Here is a 22,983-nt window from a genome sequence, read left to right as displayed (position 1 = left end):
GACTCAAATCCTGCCAGGTCATTTAAAAGGACAGAAGCTACCTGCAATTTCTGATGAAGGCCCTGATGTCCTTCTCGGGTTTCCCATTGGATGGTCTCTTATGGGGATGAGAGAGGTGATGTATTTGCTTTCCTCTATCCAAAAGTCACAAAGTGTTTGATCGGCAAACCCGTGACTAAAAAAGTAAATATATAAAATAAACAACAACCCACAGCCTCTTTCTTAAGTTTCCAGTTTTCAAAGTGCAAAACCTAGAGAAGCACAGAATGATTTTCCTGTTTTTTTTTCCTTTCATTAGGGCTTTCTTTCCCCACGTGCTTGACTGGTATGGCCTTTCTATAGCAAAAGTCAGATAAAGCATAGTTGCAGTCATTTCTGCACATGGAATCATGAATCATTCCAGTGACTTGAGGATCTAAGCTGTTAATAGGCTAAAAAAAGGATTTTTTTTTTTGTTTCTCTTTTTTTGGATTGTTTTTTCTTTGCATTATAATTAAGCATGAATATATATTAATATATTACACTGCTTGGATTGCAGCGGGAGCAATCCAAACCTTCCTATGCTGCAAAAGTAACCCCCACCCTGCACTCCCAAGAGCTGGTTTTTTTTCTCCTCCCTGTGCCTGTTATCCTCAGTTCACATGATTAAAAGTCCCTCCCAGCCTCCCTCCCCCCTTTTGTTTTAGTAGATATTGCCGCATTCTTAAATTCATGCATTGCTGCATTGCTATTGCACATATATAGAGGATTGCTCGCTCCCTCCCAGCTGCTCCCCTTCCCTCACTGGTTGTGCACATCCTCTCTGCGGACGATCTTGTAGATGATCCAGTAGAAAATGTTGAAGATGAGGAATGCCATGGGGAAGGCGATGCGGGAGATCTTGTCAATCTTCTTGGCTCGCTGAATGAAGAGCTTCCGCATCTCCTCGGGGGAGCGGGACGGCGGGGGAACGGGGTTGGCTGTGTTGTTGTTGTTGGCACCCTTGACGGAGATGCCATCCTTGGCTTGTAGGCAAGCTGGTCCCATGCCGTAGGCAGTGAAGTTGAACCTGCCTTCGCCAGCTTCGTCCTCCTGAAACAGATTCAGCATGGGACTCTACTTAAAATGAGATATAGACAGTGCACCCTCGCTATAAGGCTCTCCACTGACAACTTCCTGCTCTGCAAGGGAAAGATGCCTCCCTCATGCCCCGACCTCAGCTCTTGGGAGATCAGCCTTATAGAGGGGCGCCAGCTGTGTTATGCACAGATGCAAATCAGGGGATTCAGGCACCCCATGAAGAACAGGACTGACTTCCACCCCAGTCTTTGACATACTTGAAGGGTTTATGGTACTGCTTTTATTTTTCCAGTTGCATCCCCTGTTTTGCTTCTGCCTTTCCCCCCCACCCCTGCTCCTGTCAACACCTTCTTTGCTTTGCCTGTGCTGTACCAGCTTGCCCAGAAGGAGTGGGCTCCATGTAACTCACATAGTTGAAGCTGCAGCATGAGGCTTCCTACAGAGTTACATGGATTGTGCAGGCGCCGAGACCTGTCCAGGAAAAGACCTCTGCAGGCAGTGTGCCACCAGCCCTCTGCTTGCAGCCATGGGACACCTCAAGCACCACGATACCTCCCCACAAGCCATCTTTTAGGTAAGGACCCAAAGTGCCCTTCAGCAAGTCAACGGTAAGATGTGGCTGCTTATGCTAATTCCAGTTTTAGCGAAAAATTAATTTAGTTTCCAGTCTGATGGCAAATGATATTGCTGTTTTGGTGGAGGCCTTGTGAGCTTCTCAGAATGATTTTAGCCCTGTTTTATTGAACACGGGGATGTAATCACAGGGAAAACAGAGTCTGGCCAAAGTAACACAACCAATGAGTTGCATAGGCAGGGTCAGCAACCCAAAGCTCCTGGCTACACATCACCAAGGCTAATTGTTAGACCAGTGGCACTAATGAACTGCCGAGAAGGCAGTCAACACTGACCTACTGGCCCCTTTCCTCGTAACCTGCCTGCCCAACGTGCCTGCTGCCCCTTTTGCCCTCCTTTGCAGGGTCTTTTCTGGATGGCCCCTATATCAAGCAGGTAGCTGCATGGAATGGAGGCACTGTGCTGGGGGCAGGAGCAGAAGGGAGAGCACGCTGGCATATCTGAGCAAAGCAAAACAGCCCAAATAAAATCAAGCCTTCTTTTTCCTGTAGTTTTTGGGAGAGGGTGGCAATGTGGTGAGTTGTGTGATCTGCCAACTGGCTTACATGTTTCTGAGTCCTGGCTGAGACGATTTTGCAGGCATTTGGATAATTCTTCCCTGCTCTGGTTGTGTCCTTCCAGATGGAAGGAGGCAAGAGGTGGCTCAGAAATGGAAAGGGTCAATTGAAACCTGACAACAAACATTCATTGATTTGATTTTTAGTTTTTAGAGAGGAAAAAAGACTCTTAATGATGACAATAAGCTAGCAGCTTACATCTGAGTCTGAGGAAACTAAGAAACACATTTGTCTGGTTTCACTTGTATTAATGCCAGACCATGGCGCATTGTCGAGCACACTGAGCTGTGAAGAATGGCTAGTAGGATTTGATTTGGACAGACCTAATAAATGTGGGCATGAGCTGGTCCTCTCCCCAGCTGCCTCCATCAGCACAGAGCACTGCAACTTCTCACTTGTTTTCAGCCTGGCACATCATGCCTAAACTAGGCAGATACCCAGACAAGTGAGGACATCGGGACAGAGCAATTAGGTTCTTTGGCAGCTGCACTAATCCATTTGCATATTTGCAGCCAGCTCCCAGTTTTCTGATAAGTCTGCAAATCTTGTTTCTTTTGCTCTTGCAAGTGCTTTTGTTTATGCTTCGTTTCAATTATATTGCTGTGAGATTGAGTGGGGATTGTAATAGCAGCCTTGGGTTTGACAGAGCATCTCTGGCAAAGACCTTTTAAACTCATCTGTGTATTAGTGTTTTTTCTCTTCTTACTGTTGTATCAACAGACTGATCTGCAGACAACAGCATAGCTCCAGAGACAGGATGTCTGAGTCTAGATTAAGAGATAAAAGCACTTCGAGGCACCTCTGTCGGGTGGTTTTACTTTCTCTCTAATAAGCAGGCTGCATCTTCAGAACCAAAACTGCCTCAGCTGGTTTTGAGATGGCAGGATGCTGATGGTCTCATGTGTTGCTTCTTTTCCCTTGCGTTTGTCTAACACTTTTCATCCCTGGTCCTGACTGGGTTGGATGCAAGTGAACAGTTATCTCCTGCTTTGCAGATCGGATAACTGAAGCAGAGAGAGGCAAGTCTATAAAGAAACGGGGACTCCTGCTCCTTGACTTGCTTTCCAAACACACACCGTGAACTGCTGTGGAACAAGTTAGAGCCTGGGAAAGACTTTTAATGGCTGGGACTGTGAAGCCATGGAATGGGGAGGTCTTGGAATGGGATGGATCATAGAGGACTCTTTGCAATAGAGGGTAGACAAATACCCATGAGGAAAATTTGAGGCAGACCCTGGCAGTCTCCCAGGGGCTCTCTTGAGATTCTCATCAGCAAAAATTTCCATCATTTTTTCCCTTATCAATTTTACTGTTTTTTTTCATGCCAGCTTGAGGGCAGCCCATCAGCGTGGTGCAGAAAATGTGATACCACCTACCTGATTCTAGTAGTTAATTAAGGACAATTTTTAAGTGTCTTTGGTCTTGTCATCACAGTCACCTTTATGTTCCTTTCTAGTGCATCCTGTGAGGTGAAATCTTTGCTGTGGTACCCCAGCCTAAAGCTAGTAGAGTCCAGGCTGCAGGAGATGTGCGTCTATGTGAGGCATGCATGCTTGGATTGGCATCAGTCATGGAGAGTAAGAATGGAGCAAGGCTAAGCCTGAGATTAATGCTTTTTCCTTCTGAAAGGAATTTGCAGTCAGTCTGAGAAGCAGATGATTTTGAACACAGAGATGACAGAAACAAAAGAGGTGTCACTTACCTCCAGGCTAATGCAGGCTCTTGTTGGGGAATGCTGTTCTCTCTCTCTCTCTGATAAGCATACTTCACACCTCCCTGCCCACCTCCCCCCAGCCCTCCCTGAGTCTTTTAAAGGGAGCTCAGACCAGTACATTGCTGTGTGAAAAGTGTTCAGTTGAGAACAACCCTTTTGGCTTAGGCCACCTGGCTGGCTAACAAAAACCAGCTGCTGGGGTCAGCAGACTGTTAGAAGAGACACAATTCGTTGAGGTAGCCTTGCTTTCTGATGTGTGACCCTCTTTAGCACCTGAGCATATACTAAGGACTCTCCTGGGAGCTAGAGGCTGGGTTCAATTGACCATGTAGTGATGTTCTGCTGGGACAGATTTCAGCAGTGTCCTTCATGCTTTATGTATTACCTTATGATGCCTCCTCTTCCTTCTGAACCTGAGCAGCTCTTTGTGCTGCCGAGACACGAAGTTGACGGCAGCATACTCTAGCAGTGCAGAGAACACAAACAGCAAGCACACAGCCATCCAGATGTCTATGGCCTTCACATAGGATACCTAGGAGCCAGAGAGAGAGACTGAGGTGGGGTGGCTTCTTCACCAAAATGACTTTTTTGCTTGCCATCTTACTTGTTACTCCCAAGGGCTTTGGAGGGAGTTGATCAAGACATGATATGGCTGGCAGCTGCTCTTCTATACCAAATTTTAGCTCATTTACCATGAACGTATTGTCAAGCCGTTGAAACTGTTCCTGGGATCTTAAGTAATTCCTTAGTTTTTAATTTATCCTGGTCTTCATGGTGATGTTTTATTTGTAAGGAAAATAGTAATCCAATCTGATCATACTAGAAGTGCTTCATAACAGGGAAATTCAATTCTGTTTTAAAAGTGTGATGGTCAAGTGAGTAAAAAGCAAGAATGCAGAGTGCATATCCATGTGTGGCTGTTGCAGGGGTTTGCAAGGTACAGATCTCTTGGCTACTGAGAGCTGTGATGGATCTTGGGGTGAATGCTGGATCTTAAGGGCTGTTTCATTGCTAGACAGAGAAACATTGCTAAAATTGCAGGAGGAGACTGGAATTTGTTCTGCTTGCCCTTAAACTGGAATAGTCCAATGGCAGCTAAATGTCTCCTGGGTTGAGCAGGAGGATCTGTGTGCTTATTTGTGTGCTGTCCCCATGTAATGGACATTTTACCCTTCTGCAAAGATAAATGTGTTCCCTACCTTGGGCAGTGATGCTCGAGAACCAGAGCTCTGCGTGGTCATAGTGAGCACTGTGGTGATCCCCAGGCCAACACGAGCAGGTGCAGCATCCATATTGATCCAGAAGGAAATCCAGGACAGAATGACAATAAGGAGGCTGGGAATGTACATCTGGATCAAGTAATAGCCCATCTGCCGCTCCAGGTGGAAACGAGCTTCTATACAGGTGAACTTGCCTGGGAAGGATGGGAGATACATGGAATATTACTGATAAAGCACAGTGAGCCTCCTGTTTTCCACTATTGTCTGGGGACTTTCCTTGCATTGCCTAGAACTGGAATCTTGTTAAAGGAGGAAATTAAGAGCTGTTGCCCAGTTCTGGACTGTCAATGTACAACATCATCATAGCAAATAGTTCTTGGCAGTATGTCCTTTGTCACTTCAGTTTCATTTGCTCCCTTACGTCAAAGACAAAAGAAGGTGCTGGGAGAGAAGGTCCAGGCCAAACACCCTTGAACTGATGCAGATGTTCCTGAGGACAAGAGAGTTCCACACACTTGTGTCTGTTATCTTATTTGCTATATACATATATATATACACACTGGCAATGTATCTATGTGTATTTATATGCATGTAGCTGTGTAGGACAAGGCTTGTATCACAAGAGTGCCATCACACATAGCAAGAGACTCTGGTAAACTCAGCCCCAAGTTCCATTCTGATGAGCCCAGCAGCTAAAGGTAACCACCACTGACCTGTGTTGTAGTGTTTTGTGCAGTATCTCAAGTCTTTTTCTTCTTTGAGGATAAACTGAGGCAATGTCAGCCCATCAGCAACTTGCACGGCTCCTTTTTCTTGCCACTCAAATATGAGATCATTCATTGTGTAGCCAACTATTGAGAGGAGGAGACAAATACCATGTGAAACACATACTAAACACTGATCTGGAAAGGGTCAGACTTGTACAGGAGATCTATGCTTGGAGGCAGGGACCTACCCTGGCCTTCTTTGGCAATGCTGTAATGAATAGCATTTGGGTTGAGGGAAAACTGCTTGTGAATGTGATAAAAGCCAGGGTAATGACTTGCACTGGAGCTGAGATGGTGTGCAATGAAACATCTGCAATAAATCACATTTTTTCTTGGATTTGGCTTTTTGAACTGTTTGCTGTTTTTTCCAACTTGACCTCATTCTCTGAAAGAAATTGCTCATCATCTTTCCCTCCTTTGGGATAAGCAACAGGTACAAGGGGCAAATGTTCACCCAGAGAGAAAAAAACCTATTTGCAGCTGAAAGCACTTTCCCCTTTTTCCTCCAAAGTGAAAGGCTAATGTAAATACCAGCAAGCCAGGGTGCCTCATGTGGGATCTTTTAAGGTTTGGCTTCCTTAGGAAATGTCACATGTGCTGAATGAATGGAAAATCCTGAGCAAGTGGTTCTTGAGCAAACCTCCAGTGAAGGCTGAACTGGGAATGGGTTGCAGCTGGGGAGGGAGAGGGCAGGGATGGAGATGTGCTCAGCACTCACAGCTTTCTAACTGCATGATGCACGTCTGTACGTCCATGGGGAAGTTCTTCAGGTCCATGGGGCAGGCCAGAGTCAACGTGATCCTGAGGAGAGAAGACAGTTTGTGGTACTGATGAGGGGGTGAACCTTCTCAAACACCCAGTGCTACAAACAGGTACTTTGCCCAAGACACACTGGTGTGCTTCAGGAATGACTGATCATTCACCTCTTCCCTGCCTGTGTTTTCACATGTGCTGTTGGAAAGCATCAGAAATGCTGAGCATTTGGCTCTGTGATATAAGTGCCAGCAGTTGCCTGCTGCAGATGGCATTTCATTGTAATGTTGTGCAGAACAAAGAGTTCCCACACCAGTTTGCTGCTTTGGTCTTCATTCCTTGCCTTAGGTTCACAACTGTCTGGATTAGCATCAAGCCTAAACCCATTCCCTGGACACTCCAGGTGTGTTTCTGGGGACTGGGACTGTTTCAAAATCTTTGAACAGAACATTTCTCTGTCAGAAAAGACAGAGAATTTTGCTCAAAATCACACATTGTTCTGGGGGAAAAGGGAGACTTCAGTGGGAAAGGCTTTTCTGCAGGGAAAATGCCCTGTGGTAAGTCAAAAGAACCTCTGTGTCTTCCTGAATAACCTCTGTATCTTCCTGAATTCCTGCTGTGCGTCTTGCAACCCCAATTTTTTTCTCTCAAGCTCCATTTTCACTAGGTGCAGGCTGCATTTTCTGTGGTATATTGCTGTGCTGCCCTGTATCATAATCTGTACTCAAAGTGTTTGTTTGGTTCAACAACCTGATATTAAATGATTCGATTCTGATAGCTAGACTATTTGGTTTTATAATACTGAAAATGCTGTTCTTTGAAGTGTTGAGATTTTTCAGCTCTTTGCCTTGATGTGGAAATAGGGGAATCAGCTGGGGGGAACAGGAACTCGATTTTTCTATCATCAGGCTTACAAGAAACTTAGCAGGAGGGAAAGGTACTTTAACTTGAATCCTAATGTTGGAAGCAATTCTCTGCTTGAGTTTAGAGGCGTGTTGGGACAGAAGATGTGACAGCAGAAAGAATCAATCTGCTCCAACCAGTTTCCTCTTTAAGCAACTGCATTAAGCAACTGCACTGTATTTAAACAAACACCTTAGCGTAGAAGAGTCACCACCAGCCTTTGCCCACTTTGTTTGTCTCATCACATCTCTGGCAGGGGACTCCACCTCTGATCAATCAGTGAGAGAAGCCTTCCATTACATCTTCAGACAAGCCCCTTGAGAAGAATTTACTGTAAATGTGAAATGGGTGACTGTGGCTATGACAAGGTCTTCAGGTGCTGAGCACATGTTGGACAAGTGTGTGCTGAGAAGGGGTCAAAGAGTGAAACCCTCAAGGATGATTTTGGGTGAACCCAGTTCTGAACATGCTGAGCCTTGCAAATAGTAGTAGCAAAAAGCGAGTTAGAAAATTGCAGAGCACTGGAGATGGAAACATTTTTTAAAAGGGAAAGACTGCTTTTCCTTTTAGAAACTTTGCATTTACATTGTGCTCTTCCACCAAGAATGCCCTCTTTCTTTTTGGTTTTCACAGGGAAACGTCCTTAAAAAGAAGCCTATATATTCATCTGGAGATGAGGGAGATGGGAAAGCTCTTTTTTTTTAAAACAAGAACCAAAGGGTTTTCGAGTTTTTGCCTTGAAAAGGAGGATCAGTCACATTGCTCCATGTGCCCTGCTGAGTTATTGCCCTGTTTTGCAGAGGATTCCCAGCATTGGGGTGACCCAGTATTCTCCCTCTGTGCTCCTGCAAACCCACCTGTAACAGGACCCTGTGCCATGCTCATTGCCAAGCTGGTGGTGGCAGTTTTACTGCCTGCCTGATGTTAGAAATGAAGAAATGTGAGGTTTCCACATTCAGCCAATGTGCCTGGCAATGTCTTACTGCTTTGGCCATCAGGGAGGTGGTCTTTGTGCTGGAACCACCTTGATGTTTGATGGAGGCTGTCTGCATTGCAGCATTAAGCTGTCTATTTTCCATTTTTACAGCTCCATGCTGTTTTCGATTCCCCATGGATGCTGCTGGGAGCTGCAGTGTGAGAGGGGGTGTGTGTACCTCAAATTTATGTTATACATGAGGTGAAGAGAATCTTCGACATAGACTTAAACTTTCCATCTTTAGGCTCATGAAGGTTGAACTTCATTTCACTGGTTTAAAATAAAGAGTGGATGGGGTTGGAAGTGAAGTACTTCCAATTTGGCCAGGGAAAGCTGCAGCTTACCTGGTCTGTTGTCAATCATCAGCATGAGGTTAGATGGGAGACCTCCAGAGGGCCCCTTCCCACCGTGTTGCTATGGTACTGCTAATTGTATGATTTCCTATTTTTAAAAGACCTCATTTTTTTTTTACCCAGTGCCATGCTCAAGGTCCATGTTCTCATTTCAGGCTTGAACAGTGAGAGTTTAGCTCTGTCCTCCCCTACCTTGGTGGAGCTCTTCTCATGGAGTCACCTCACCTGATGCTGTAGAGGACGTTGCCATTTCTGGAAATCCTCAGAAGCTTGTTGTCTGTGGTAATCTCATGGAAATGGGCCCCTTTCTCATTGGCAAAGAACAAGTCGGGTTTCCAGATGGAGTCCAGCATAGAGGGGTCCAGGTCCAGGGAGTCATCAGGGTATTCATTGTAAGCCAGCCGTGGGTCATTCCATTGCTGTCGCAGGAAGATGTTCACCCTGTAATCCTGTGCAGTGTAAGCAGGGAGCAGAGAAACGCTATTAGTGCTCAGAGGAAGCTGGAAGTGCTAAGAGCTGAGGAGCATGTACTAAAATCATTGTCAAAACCAAACCGTGTTTAGGCCTATGTTCTCAAGCTGTGGCAAGCATTTTGGGCACCATTTCTCAAGGAGCTGCTGTTTTTAGCTTTGTAGCTTACAGCTATCTCATAGCAGGAGCAGCTGCCTACCCTTGCATCCCCCTGTCACAGTAATTGTCAGCTGTGTGTGAAGTGTCAAGACCTCTAGTCTGAACCCTGGGGCTGAAGAAGTGATGCTCAGTTGCAGAGGTTGTTGGTGTCAGCAAGAAAACTGTTGCAGAGGATTAAGGGGAAAAGGAGACCAAAGGCAACTTCCTTTCAGTGTTGAACCATCCCATATTGAGTCTATTGTGTCTATCTGTGTTTCCTCTAGACTTGTGAAAAGAAAAGGCACAGTGAGACAGGCAGTCCATGGAAGGGATATTCCCTGTGCGACCACTAATATAAGGGTAACTCATACAAACTGATGGGAGCAGCTAGCCTTGGTGAGCGTACGTGAACTTGAGAGGGATGTGCATGAAGTCTGCTCTCCTAATCCTAAGCGAGTGTTCTGGATTCCCTCTCTAATGTCAGGCTGCCATAAATGCTACAGATTTTATAGGATGGCCATCTTTAATTGAAGCTGGTCCCCTAGCACTTTGCAAAATGATATCTGCCTCATAACCATGTGTCTTACAGCTCCTCAGAGCTCCCCAAGCCAAGGCTGGCTGCTGAGGTCCAGCTCAGACACTCTCCTGGATAATTAAAGGTAGATTCTTTTCTCCCTGTCTGACCAATAGCTTCCCAGGGTGAGCTGCATGCCCCTTTTCTGCTGACTTCCACATAAGAAAGTGAACCAACAGAATTAAATGGGAAGAGGACGTGCCAGCTATCAGGAGAGGGATAAAGGCTCCGTGTCAATAAATTAATTGACATTTACCAAGTATAGAGGCAGACTGTGTCTGAAGAGCAGCATATAATAAACCAATTTCACTGCCCTGGCCCAAACTAATAGTTGCTATCATGATGAAGAATTTCTTTGATGTCTTTCTAATAGTAATGTACTTTGAAGACTTTTATTAAGAGACAGTTAATGGAGGGTGTTTCACATGCCTGCTGGTATCTAATACTTGCTGTAGGCACCAGGAACTTTCTTTCAGTGAGATTATTTGGCACTTCTCAGAGGATATGCCTGATTCTGCCATCAGGTCTGTTCTTTCCATCTGGAGAACACAAAGCTCTGGGCTTGAAAAGGTGCATGTAGAGGAGAGTCTTTCTGATGTTGCTGCCTCAGGCACTCTTTTGACTATGAACCTGCAGCCTTTTATCCAAGAGGATCTGACTCTTGTGGAGTCCACTGGAAGGCTGGGAGAGGATTGTGTCTTGACACGTGTTTTGGATGGGGCAGTCCATAGCCAAGCCCATGGTCTAGAATGTGTTTCAGGCCACTTAGTGCCATCTGCACCCTTGGAGCACAGAAGCTGCTAATGACATTAATGACTGTGACAACAACAAATGGACCAACAACTTGATGCTAAAAGGAGCAAACCTCTGAAAATGAAAAAGAGTTGCAACACTCTCTCCTTCTGCTTATATTCTAAATGTCATCTTCATAAGTGCATTTCTCTGACTTATTCATCTCTGCTGACCCTGCATAATGTGTCTTGAGAAAATGTGAATAGCTGTGGACAGGAACCAGTGCCTTAGCGCAGGACTGGCAAGTCCCACACATCTGAAAAAGGAAAGCAACCCTGAATTTCCAGCTCCCATGGCACACAGCAGCTCCATGAACAACCTGTACACTTTCAAGTCTCCCTTTTCTCTGTGTTAAGACCTGTCACCACTGCAGTCAAGGGAAATCAGTGTTACTGACCTAACAGGTAGAAAGCAAAAGGTTGTTATGTTTATTCAGCTAGATGCTAGCAGGTCAGCTCCAGATGGGGACTTATGTCATGTACAACACAAATTAAACTCATGTTTGGAAGAAACTTCAGTGGTAGCTGCCCAAAAGTGTTCTCAGCCTGAGTGTTGGAAGCAGGGGAAAAAGGAGCCAGTCTCTCTGCAATAGCTTGTGTTGATGCAGATAAGCTTTGTTGCTGGAGTAAATACACTGCTTCAGCTCCAAACCTTGCTGAAAGGAAAGGGTAGAAGGGAGGTGTAGTGTGGTTTACGTTGCTACCACAGCAGGCATAAGAGGCCACAGACAGAACGACTGCCATAGTCTTTGTCACCATGATGAGGGATCTTAATCACATGCTTGTGGGACAAATGAAAATTAACTTCTCACAGGAGATGGGTGTGAGAAGGCTCCTCCTAACTCATCTCCAGAGACCAAGCGTCCTGTACTCATGTCCAGGGGCATGTCATGAATGTACGGTGTGAGACATTGCACTACCCTGGACCAGGAGATGCTCAGCAGTGTGGTGAGTAACTGGTGCATGCTACTCTTTGTGCTCTTCCTTTACAGACAAGTGTTTGCAGTGGGTATGTTTTGCTTTGGAATACAGACAACTGAGCATTTATGTTGTGATATACAAAAAGGCAAGGACAAAGAAAGAGAATACATGGACTGAATGCAATACTCTGGTTTGCCATTTTACAACATTAATATTTCACCTATGTGAATGTGTGCTTATGAAGAGCTTCCTTCTCAGTGAGTTTATTCCACAGTCCTAGCCTGGTCACTGACAATGGTTGTTTTCTCCCAGATGCCTTTTCCTTTATGACAAACAGCTGCATTGCACTGCAAGATTGAAGTTGCTGAACAGCCTTTCAGGTTTTTTGTGTCCAGGCTTATTTGAACATAATTGTAAATACAAGCACGTGACAGCAAAGTGGATATGGCACTGCCCGAGGAGCCAGCAGAAGGCATGGGGGTATGTCTGTGGCTGTGCCATTGCCTAAGATAAGGGTCACAGTATTTTGTTACCAGCTAAAGGATCCTGAGTGTTGAAAGCTGTGTGCCTAGGCATTGCAGTCAAGCTGAAAAGTGATGAGCCAAACAAACACTCATTTGTTGGCTACCTGGAGATATATGGCATTTCTTCTGGATGCTATTGTATGAGATCTTAATTGGCCTCACCAAGAAATCAACAGTTATTCCTAAATGATGGATAAAATGGACCAATTTCTGATGTGAACTTTCTAGATAAAAAAAAAAAGGCTTTACTGGGGCTGCAAACTCAGCAAAAAAAAAATCTCTTTCTCTATATCCTTATTACTTGCGTTCCTCATTTGTGTGCCTATCACATCCAGGCATTGATTATCTTGTGCAGCCTGTTCCTCTGGCTGGCTTGGGAATGAAGAACAGCAGCTCTGTGTTGTGAAGGCATTCAGGAGCTTTGCAATTTGGCACAAAGGCATTTCACTCCCCAGGGTGAAATGACAGAGGGTAGGAAGAAAGTGACTGAGGTGATCAAAGTAGTTCAGTTTGATAATGCCGAGATGTAATTCTGCTTAGTGACCTCGCAAAGGAGCTGAGGAAATGGAAGATCATTTGAGACCTTCCCTTCCCAAGACACCACAGTCTTGGCAGCTGATGAGGTGTGAGCTGGTGAGAGCAGCAGTAGGCTGGGGGTAGCGCTGTGAGGAAGGGATGGAGGCTGTCAGGAATAGGTCCCAGCTCCTGACTCAGGGGTTCTGTCAGATCACATTCTGCTCTGAACAGTTTTGGTGAGAGGCTGCACTTTGATTCATCTACATCTTGCTGATGGAAAATACCAGGGTAAAGACTGAGCTCCTTCAGGTGGGGATTCTGTTACCCACCTGGACAGCAGAGCACAAGGGGCTTTATTAGCATTGAGTTAATTCTCTAGAAAGGGAACAGCAAAACTGTTAAGGCTACTTGCCTTGCAAAAGAGCGCTGCAAGAGAATGACTGGGGAAAGAAACAGCAAGCACCCACCAACCCTTTCCGCTGCAAAAACCCCACAAACAAAGCCCCCACACACCAGGAGCATATTAACTTGGAAGGGTTAATAAGGGACCTTGTTACCCTGTCACAGCTGTAGCCAAGAAACCAATTTGCAGCCTGATGTTAAAGCTACAGCTGGGTAGGGGAGAAGGTGTCATGAATAGCAGTTGTGTTGAAGGTGTTGCTGGTGAGGAGGAAGAAGAAGACTGGTGCTTGAGGAAGGCAGGCAGGTATGCAGGCATGTAGGCATGTATGTGTTGAGGGGTGGGAGTAGTATCCTGATGTTTAGTAGATGTGGAGTTTTGTGCTGGGAACCCAAAAGGGGGATGTTTTCAGGTTTCCCTATAAAAGGAGGGTGAAAGTATATGTCTTTGGGCCAAGGATGGGGCTGCTGGGAGATGGGTTGTAGCCAGCATCCTGAATTTGAAGTTCAGGAATCCACTATTGAGGTCTTGGTCTTCAGCTTTTTGTGTGTATTTGAATTATGGTTTTATTGTTGTGTTTTTTTCCTTCTCCATTCACTGCAAAACTAAGCTACAAGAGCATAGGTAGTAAAAAGACTGCAAGTCTAATATTGAAATTGTAGCAGAATGTGCGATGTTGTGAAAAACCTTTTCGTTTTGTGTTGCATGAATTGTTATGTGCTCATCATCTCTGTGAGACTGATGGTTGGTTTTAAGAATGACTGACTGCAGAAAACTGAGCTCAAATCCTAGCCTTTGTAGCAGGCTTTCTGCACTGATTGTGCATCTTCGTGTCTTGGGGTGTGTGGGTCCAGTGTTAAATGTGTGACCCATATGCTCAATCGGTCATACTTGCTATTTGCTGCACTGTGGCTTGTGAGGCTGGAGCGAGCTGCTCAGTCTGTTTTGCAGGGTGGTTTATCTCATTGTAAATATCACATGCAGATGTCTCTGAAAAAAATATTTAACATTTGGACAGTTGTAGCCTCCAGCTCCTCCTGTCCTTAGGAGACGCTGCGAGACCAATTGTAGCTGTGCTGCGGCTGGCTGGAAGGTCACATTTGGTTTGCTCCTTTCGGATGGGGTAACTATGGCATGAAAGCAGCAAAAATAAATTTGCACGTGTGCACTGTGTCTAGGGGAGCCTGTGCTGACTGTTTTGTGGTGTTCTTCCTTTTACACTCTCATTTGCTGTGTGTAGGTCCTTTTTAAAACATGAGATTATAGGAGGAGCCATGTTGATCACTGAATTCAGCTCTTAGCAAGTCTAGGTGATGGTATAAAAAAACTCCTCTATACGCCTTCTCTATACAAATGCTTCCATATAACTGCCTAAGCTAGTGAGTGTGCCATGAAACTGGAGCTTCCATTAGAAGAGAGTTTGAGGACATTGATTAATTTCAAACTTGCTGTTATAGGAGGAAATCTGTTAGATAAAATGCTCAAGTAATGCTATTAGTTGTGTCATGATACGAAGACAAACCAAAGCTGGTGCAGTTTTAGTTTAAACCAAAACCCTCTTCCCTAGGAGCATGACTTCTGTTTCATGTTGAATAGCGTTTGTGGTTTTGCTGTAGGTTTCATACTCTGATAGACTTGGTGGGGAAGGTGTTTATGCTTTTGAAGAGCAAAAAGGAATTTAACAACTTATGACTGGGGGTTGCTTGGTGTTCCTAAAAATAAGCAGGTAGGATGGATGCATCTTGTGTTTGTCCTCTGGAATTTCTTGCTGTTGTTTGCACTATTGCAGTAATACTTTAGGATGGAAGGAGGCTGTCTGCACTTGTTTGGTAGTATCCTTCCCCTTGAAGGATACACTGGGTTCATGAGGATGTGTTCCCATTTGTAGCTTCTCTTGTCCTTAGAGCTGATTGCAAGTGAGGCTGATGGATAAAGCTATGAGCTGCAATCTAACATAAATGTCCAATCAATTATGTGCACTACTAGAGGCTTTTATGTTGGGTCTCCGGTTCTGCAGGATGCTTAAAGGAGTTTATTTCCCTTGCTTTAAGTCAGCTCTGCTTGGGGGAATTCAGTTTGGTGGATGACTTTGTTTATCCTTGCAGCAGTTCTAGATCTCAATTTTTTTGCCTTGTCCATTTTGAACATTTATGAAGCACACGTCAGCTTTCTCCCCACTCTGGGATGTCTATGCCTCCTCTCAGCCCTCATTATTCTCCCTTCTGAGATTTGTAGGCCCAAGTGGCTCCATTAAATGCCTCTTTGCTCTATTTTCCTGTAGTCTCTTCCTCTACCTTTCGTGATGCTTCAAGCTGTAAGTGAGCATTCACCTCCAGTTTCTCTAACCCTCTGCATGATTTACACTGATTTGTGAGATTCAGGCAGTGTGAACATAAATGGTAAGTGGTATTTTCTGTGGAACTAACAGCCTCACTAGAGAGACATATTAAAGCCTTCTCTAATTGTGTGTGTGATGTCCTTAAAACCCTAAGATTCTTCTCTCGCAGGGATCAGTGCAATAATAACCAAGTATAAGATGATGTAGTACTCAGAACCTGAACCTGACCAAGCTTAGGATGCCTAATGGTTGAGGCTTAAACCATAATGTTGTTCTTGCTCTTCTGGCCAGTGAAGCAGCTGTGGAATGTTACAAGCAGTCTCAGGGGTCAATCACAGAGTACTGCTTTCTTAATGGTAAAATGTTGAATTGCTTCCTCCCCCCTCCCCAGCTGCCCCCCTTCCTTCACTCCCCCCAGATAGTTGATCACTTGTTTGAATTCAAAGCAGTCAGGTCTGTCTCCCTTCATGGCAGGACCTTCTGCCCTTCCCAGAATCTGGTGGGAGCTGATGCTGCCTGTTTGACCTGATGCATCCTCAAACACTGGGGAGGGACTGGCTTTTCCACAGAGCAAATCCCAGGTTAGCAAATCCCAGAGACTGCTTTAACTTGCTGAGATCTCGTTTTTAGATGTTTCAATACTTGTGTTGCTCGTGCTTTTGTCGGTGTTTACAAGCAGAATTGCTGTCCCCAAAGAAGCGCATTATATTAGGTTGTGTGCAATGCTGCGTCAGCCTGACATCTGGACTAGCTTGTCAGAGCTGGCTTGGGTATTTCTAGACAAAGCAATGTGCCCACAGGGTGTTTTTTGGGTTCCCATGGGAATTCTTTCTATGGAAGATAGACTATGAAATGAGTGGCATCTGGTGAGGATAGCAAGTCCCTGCAGCATGTCTTAGAGGTGAACTGCATATCTTTCTCGTGCTACTCTATGCTGATTTTAAGAAGCATCTTGTTTACAGGGTTCCTATGGTGCCTTTGTATGAGTGCTCCAATGCATCTTTCTTGCAATGTAGAACAGATATATTAAAAAACATGTAGTGTGCTCTCTATGTTACCCAGGGATCCCTCGTGGCCTGCCTCTCTCCCCTGCACTCTGAATCATCTTTGTACAGGAACAGAGTATTTACTGTCCGTAATGCCAAACGTAACATCCAATAAAACAGTACATTAGGAATGGATGTGTATTTTGTTTCTAGTTTGTTCTTTTTTGCTTTATATACAAATGAATATACTTCTCCTCTATGAGCGCTGCAATCCAACTGTGAAAATGTGTTTCTTTGTGCTTGAACAGAGTAACAGATTTTTTTCTACTATTCTAACAGAGCTATCCCCAACCCCAAACAATTTCCAGACAAAGGATTTTGTGTCATAAAAGACTTACAACCCCAGCTATGTATCTGTTTACTCCTCTGACAGTGGCATGCATGACGAATAACTTGTTCAGGCCTAGGGGTGTGATCTATATGTAAAGCCTATAACATCCTGCCTGAAAGCACAAAACACCTGGAGTCTTGCCTTCTTAATTCAACATCTTTCTAGAAAAAGAATTGCCAAAGAGTAATTGAACACCATCTTTCTGGATTAACTTTCATTAGCACAGAGGTAAGGCGCTGTACCTCCAGAGATTTTCCTTTGCTATTCACCGGTTATGTCACAACCAATCTTTAATAGTTTACAGATGGAGTAATTATCTCCTGTTCTAGTGGTCCTCTGCTCCTAAGGTCTTGCCAATTAGACACAGCCTTTAGCCGTGTTCGCTGATTTTTGTCTGAAGTGAGCCTTAACTTGCAAATATTGGGGGGCTTTATATTTTATTTAAAAAAATCACTGTCTACAGAAGACTTTCTTCAAGAAAGTAACCCAGTAATTCTTGTGGTCTCTGGGAATCTGGTGCAGACTGAATGTGAGCTCAGCTGATTTCCCTTCACGCAGGGTTGATTCATACTTGTGGATTTATGGGTATTTCAACAAAAAGTGTCTGCAAATGTCTGAGCTTGGAGCCTTAAGCAGACCTTCAGAAAAGACTCTTTGTTTCCTTTTCTGACCCTTTTACTTTGCCTATATGGTGTTTTTGTAGGGATGCAGGTACAGACTGTGATCCTCAGCTACATGCAATGAGAGTCTTTTGTGTTGACCATTAATTTATTCTAAGCTTAGATAAACTTGGAAACCCTGAGACAATGTTTTCCTCTGGTCACACTAAAGAAGAGGGTGATGCTGCATTAGCTGGGAGTGCAATGAGGCTGAGCCAGTAGCTGAGCAGCTGTGCTGTGATTTGTACTTACCATAGTTGTTTCTGCAATTGAACCAAAGCTGTTGATGAAAATGTTGCAGCTGACATTCACTGGTGGGCCTGCATGACAAATACAGATTGGAACAGTTTACTGTGTGCTTAGAAGACAAAATATTTCCACTCTGTAGTGTTAAAACCTATTGTGGGAACAGGGTGACTGAGGGGTGAGATACAAGAATGGGATCTGGATGACCCAGCTTACTTGGTTCTGATGCCAATTTGACATCAAACAATTCTTTTGTTTCACCTCTGTTCCCTTGTTTGGGACTGTGTTTATATATCTGTTCTGTGACTTGTTTTGATGAAAAGGAATAGATCACAGCCAGCCAAGACAGCTTTCTAGCTATCTTGGCATTGCTGTATGCGTGGCAAGCTCACCTTGAACACGATAGCAATGTAACCCAGAAAGGAGATGAGAGGCTATCGTCAGACCCTCTTGTTTAGAGTTCTATACTTTTAAAATACTCATATAAATCATCTAAATGATCCTGAACTAGGGCTATAAGCTCCCTTCAGAGTCAGTACAGAAGCCTGTGTTGTAGGGGTCAGGCTGGGTAAAGGCATAAGTACCCCATATAGTAATAGTGCTGTCTGCTAAGTCTCACATCTGGATAGGAGGCTTCAGGGCTCTGCCAATGGAAGTTCTTTGGCTGTCTTGTTTTGGGAGAAGGAACTCCCAGGCTTTAGGCCATGCTTCTCCTGGGCTTTATTTTCTTTCAGACAGAAGCTTTGCTTAGCCTCCTTGTACTGGGGAAAGTTAAGGGGCTACCAAAGGAGGGGAGTGGAGATTAAGGAATTAAAAGACTGTGGTTGAGGGCATGGGGGTTGGTCTGCTCATGTGATACTGGTGGCCACAGGTACTGTTATGACTGGAAGTGGATCGCAACATTGCCTGGTGAATCTGAGCTGAAAATGTTGCATTTGCACTGAGGATGATGCCAAGAGCTGCAGCTCAGCACAGGAAGCTGGAGAACATTCTGGAAGCAGAGCTGTGTCAGGTGCCTGGTAAACCAGTGTCTTGCCCACATATAATGAGAAGATTTCTAGAGCCTTAGAGGGGAGAAGCAAAAGGGGTCTCTGTGCTGTGCAGTGTGTGGTGGGGGAAGGCAGCCCAGCAGAGAGCAGAGGAGACTCCCCCAGGAATCAAGGTCCCCCTTTAATGCTGGGGGAGTTATATCATCTCTGTGACAGATGCTTCTGGGAAGATAACATCTATGGAAGCAGCAAGTGTGGATATTTAGATTATTCCCCCATCCTTTCTGGAAACAGGGATGGTGTCGGCATTTCAAACAGCCTGATGGCTCAGCCTGGCTGGGAGAGTGATGCTTGACAGGTGTAAGGCCACATCTGCAGTCTGGCGGTTGCTGCAACATAAAATACTGAGGGGTAGGAATGGCTTTAACGAGAGGCTTGTGCCTCTAATCAATGCAAACTTCCTCCTGTGTGGAAATTAATGGAATTTCCTGATTACTAAGTAACGTTTGGAGCTTTGCTTGTTCCTCTTCATTTCCCTTTCCTTTTCTCCTGTTTTAGCCTCTTCTGAAACTTTGTGCCTGTCCTCTGCAGGAGTAGGATTGCAGCCATGTAACAGTGATACTCTCTATGGCTGGGATTTTCTTGGTGTGAGTCCCAGGCAACCCAAGCAGGCTTCTGTCTAACCAGCTCCCAGCTAGCCATTTGCCAGCTCAGCAGCAGCTCTGTTCAATCTGTGCAGCTCTTCCTTCAGACTTAAATGTAGGTATGGGCTAAAATATCAGATATAAAATGATGCCTTTTCTATCACTCCCTTCACCAACTTGTCTTCTCTGAAAGGTTTATCCAGAATACTGAGCTGAGCTCCTGGATGACTGCATGTGCTCATGGCAGACATGCATGGAGGATTTTGACTGTCTTGCCCCGATCTTGTGCTGATGTGAAGCTGAGCGTGGGATAGGGCTGGCCCAGTGCACCCTGAAGAAGGCTCTCTTTGGGCCACCTCTTGTTGAGACCCTGCACCCTTCCCACTGTGTCCAAGGGGACACAATGAGGATTCTGCAGGGTTTGGTTGTTGTGTGAAGTTCTACAAACTTCCCTGCTTACCACTGAAGCATGCCAGCTCTGCAGTGGGGTGCAGCTGTGAAGCAATGTAGTTTACCAGCAGTGGGGTTGAGTACAGCCTGGGTACGAGGTCCACTGTCCACCCCTACTGGATTCAGCCCTCTCCCTGTCAGAGTTGCTGGCTTCCTCCTCCAACCTAAAGCAAACCCCAAATGCTTCTTCCTTGTTCTCAGAATGTGAAGCCACAGCTAGGCCAGACCTTGCAGCATTTAAGGAAAAACTGCACTCTTTATGTTAAACTTCTCCTCCCCAGAAATCAATCTGATGTGGATTTTTGGTATTTTCATTTAGAACTAAGCCATTAAAATGCCCTTATGAGTTACTGCAGTTAATTGAAATGATGCGCTTTGAAAGCTACAACCCCAAGCTCTGTAAAACACCTCCTATGCCTCCTATATAAACTGGAGCCTGATTTATGTGTGGGAAGCTAAGCCAGCAAAACTGCCCTGTGGGGAAGGTGTGGTTCATTGAAATAAAACTGAAATTAAATTATCTCAAATAAAGCAATACAGCTGCTTCAGCAGGAAGATAATGTATACATTGCATTAAATATTAAAGTTTGGTTTCTTCTGTGTGTGCATAATTTAGTGGTAGGCAGGTTTACAGGGTAGGTTTTTTTAACTCTTTGTGGTTTTGGTTAAAACCAACAGTGTTCTGTTGCCTTGCCGATTTCTAAGACATAAGACCTGTATTTGGGTTTAAAATCCCAGTATAGAGCTTGTTGTTTGCAGCTGTGTAGCAGGTGTTATTGGGATTAATAGGTCCTAAGAGTCCTGTGTTAGCACTGCCTGTGACTCTCAGGGGAGAAGGAATTGGTAGTAGGAAAGAAGTGAATGAAATGAGCATTGGAGAGGGCTGGACAGTGGCTGAGAGGGGGCAGGTCCCACTTTATACCTGGGTGTGATTCAAGGGAATAGTTCTGGAAAAATGAGCTCAGATAAAGAAAACAACAAAACCCCAGGGAATGGTGTGGGTTGTAAAGAGACCCTGAAGATCATGCCGTTCCAAGCCCCCTCCTATGGGCAGGGACACCTTCCTCTAGACCAGGTGGAAAAACCCACCAAAAAAAGTCCCTAAACCCAACCCTGTTAGAAGAGGTGTTTTGGGGAGTAAAAAGAGGCTCTGTTGCCTCTCCTAGGGTCTGTTCCTATGCTGCTTGGCTGCCAGTGAGTGTAGGGTGAACTGGGCAATTCAGGTGTGAAATGGAGCTGTGGGTGCTAACTTATAGCCCTTTTACTATGGGGATCGTGGTGGGTCAGAGCTGCCCTGGCATCTTGAGGGACTCCCTTTGGCTTCAGTGAGTCTAAGTGGGGAGCATTGCCCACTATTAGAAGGTGCTGTGAGCAGTGACTGTAGGAGAAAAGCTTCAACTTCCCTCTTACCTGAGGTGTTCAGCTCCCTGCCAGTCACTGCTTGGTTTGGCAGGATCCCTGATCTCTGTATTGGAGATTTTCCTGCATGTAAAGCTGTTACAAGGTTGTTTCCATTCTGAGTAGAAGTCAAGTGCCTTACCAGACATCTAGGATATCCATGTGCCAAATCCCTCATTAACATATATATTTCACATGAATTAAGATTGTTCATATTCCATATACAGCTAAGGAGGCATTCATGAAGATTGCATGCTGTTTTCAGTCCTAAGTTGAAACAAAGCCACAAAGCAGGTTTTTATGCATACCTTTAAAATTTGGCCTGATCCTGGCATCATATCCTGAAGTTCGCCCCATCAACTTATCCAAGAAATCGGAAGGAGACATGGGTTTGGGGGCAGATCGTGCTGCTGCTTCAGCTTCTTTAGAGGCTGCCAGGCTGTGTGAGTAGAAAGAAAGAGATTTTTAGTGTACATCCCATACTGGGGAGGGTTTGGGGTCCAGAAACAGAACCCTTCATCTCATTCCTGCTGTGAGGCAAGATGGGCACCCATGTGAACTCCTAATGAAGCTGGTCTCTGCTAATTTGTTTGACCAGACCAAACACCTCTGAATGCAGAATCCCAGCTGCCACCCGAGTAGCAGAGAGAGGATGAGTGGAGAAAATCCTTTTGCAAGTTCAGGTATAGCTCCTTGGCACATCACTAAATTACAAATCTGAGCTCCACAGGTAAAATACACTCTGAGATTAGCCTTGGGCAGCAAGTTCTGCTTAATTACGTGGCAAATAGCAAGGAGCATATCTGGTATCCTGACAGCCCAATTTTCCCAAAGGCAGGTTGGATTGGAGCAATCTGGAATTCAAGGCTTAAATGAGTGTCATGTGTCTGTATAGCTCCTGCAGAGCCTGTGGGTCTGTAGGGGATAGATGTGTTTTTGCTTCCCTCTTGCTGGCCATTCCAGCGTTTGCTGTTAGTACCTGCAATGCAGGGGTCTGAGCTTAATACAGCAACATGGTCTATGGACTAGGAGGTGTCTGGAGTGTGACCCTGAAACGTAATTCATGTTGGGTTGAGGATGAAAGGAAATAAAATGTTCTGGGGACCTGTATGGCCTCTGTGGCAGAAAGAGTGAAATTACCAATTTATCTGCAGAAGATGAAAATCTGAGGCTGGCAATGTGCCTTTGGACTCTGTGGGATTCCACAAGATCTACAGGGTGATGATTTGGGCTTAGGAAGTCTCTGTTGTTGCCATCCATGCAGGAATAAGTGGCCTCCGGTGCTAGGTGCTCATTCTCAACTTTGCAGAAAGATTTGATTTTCAAGACGGGAATAGACACTATTCAGCTCTTTCGTTATGGTTATATGGCTGCTACTCAAACACAGATCAGCTCCCAGGCTGAAAGTATAGTGTAAAATTGCCTAGATTAGCAAAATTAATATACCTATAAGTGACATGCAATGTGCTTAGGGCAAGAGCTGTCTCTACTTGTGGGTTCAGGTGCCTGCTCATGGTTAAAGTCTACAAGCCTTGTTGCAATGCAAATGCGTTAGCCAGAGAAAGCTGCTCAGGAGGAAGTGATGCTCATTGATTCACACTTCTGCAAACCC

General features: G+C 44.9%; 1 protein-coding gene across 2 annotated transcripts in view; it reads right to left on the bottom strand.

Moving 5' to 3' along the window:
- Positions 1-631: 631 nt before the first annotated feature.
- Positions 632-22,983, bottom strand: part of GLRA1 (glycine receptor alpha 1) — a 36,752-nt gene continuing 14,400 nt past the window's right edge. Inside the window, exons 2-9 of one of the 2 annotated variants that reach the window (XM_061457240.1) lie at positions 21,680-21,810; positions 17,897-17,964; positions 9,161-9,384; positions 6,669-6,751; positions 5,897-6,034; positions 5,163-5,377; positions 4,349-4,495; positions 632-1,095 (exon numbers count right to left, since the gene is read on the bottom strand). In XM_061457240.1, coding sequence (XP_061313224.1) covers positions 781-1,095; positions 4,349-4,495; positions 5,163-5,377; positions 5,897-6,034; positions 6,669-6,751; positions 9,161-9,384; positions 17,897-17,964; positions 21,680-21,810 — 1,321 coding nt within the window. In that variant the 3' untranslated portion in view covers positions 632-780. The remainder of the gene's footprint in view (positions 1,096-4,348; positions 4,496-5,162; positions 5,378-5,896; positions 6,035-6,668; positions 6,752-9,160; positions 9,385-17,896; positions 17,965-21,679; positions 21,811-22,983) is intronic. The other variant, XM_061457241.1, reaches the window with a different exon arrangement.

This window comes from Pezoporus flaviventris, unplaced genomic scaffold (genome assembly GCF_033815535.1).
Source record: "Pezoporus flaviventris isolate CSIRO_AGI_PZ_B2104156 unplaced genomic scaffold, CSIRO_AGI_Pfla_v1 ptg000023l, whole genome shotgun sequence".
NCBI lineage: Eukaryota > Metazoa > Chordata > Aves > Psittaciformes > Psittacidae > Pezoporus > Pezoporus flaviventris.
This window is presented reverse-complemented; position numbering and strand designations above follow the sequence as displayed.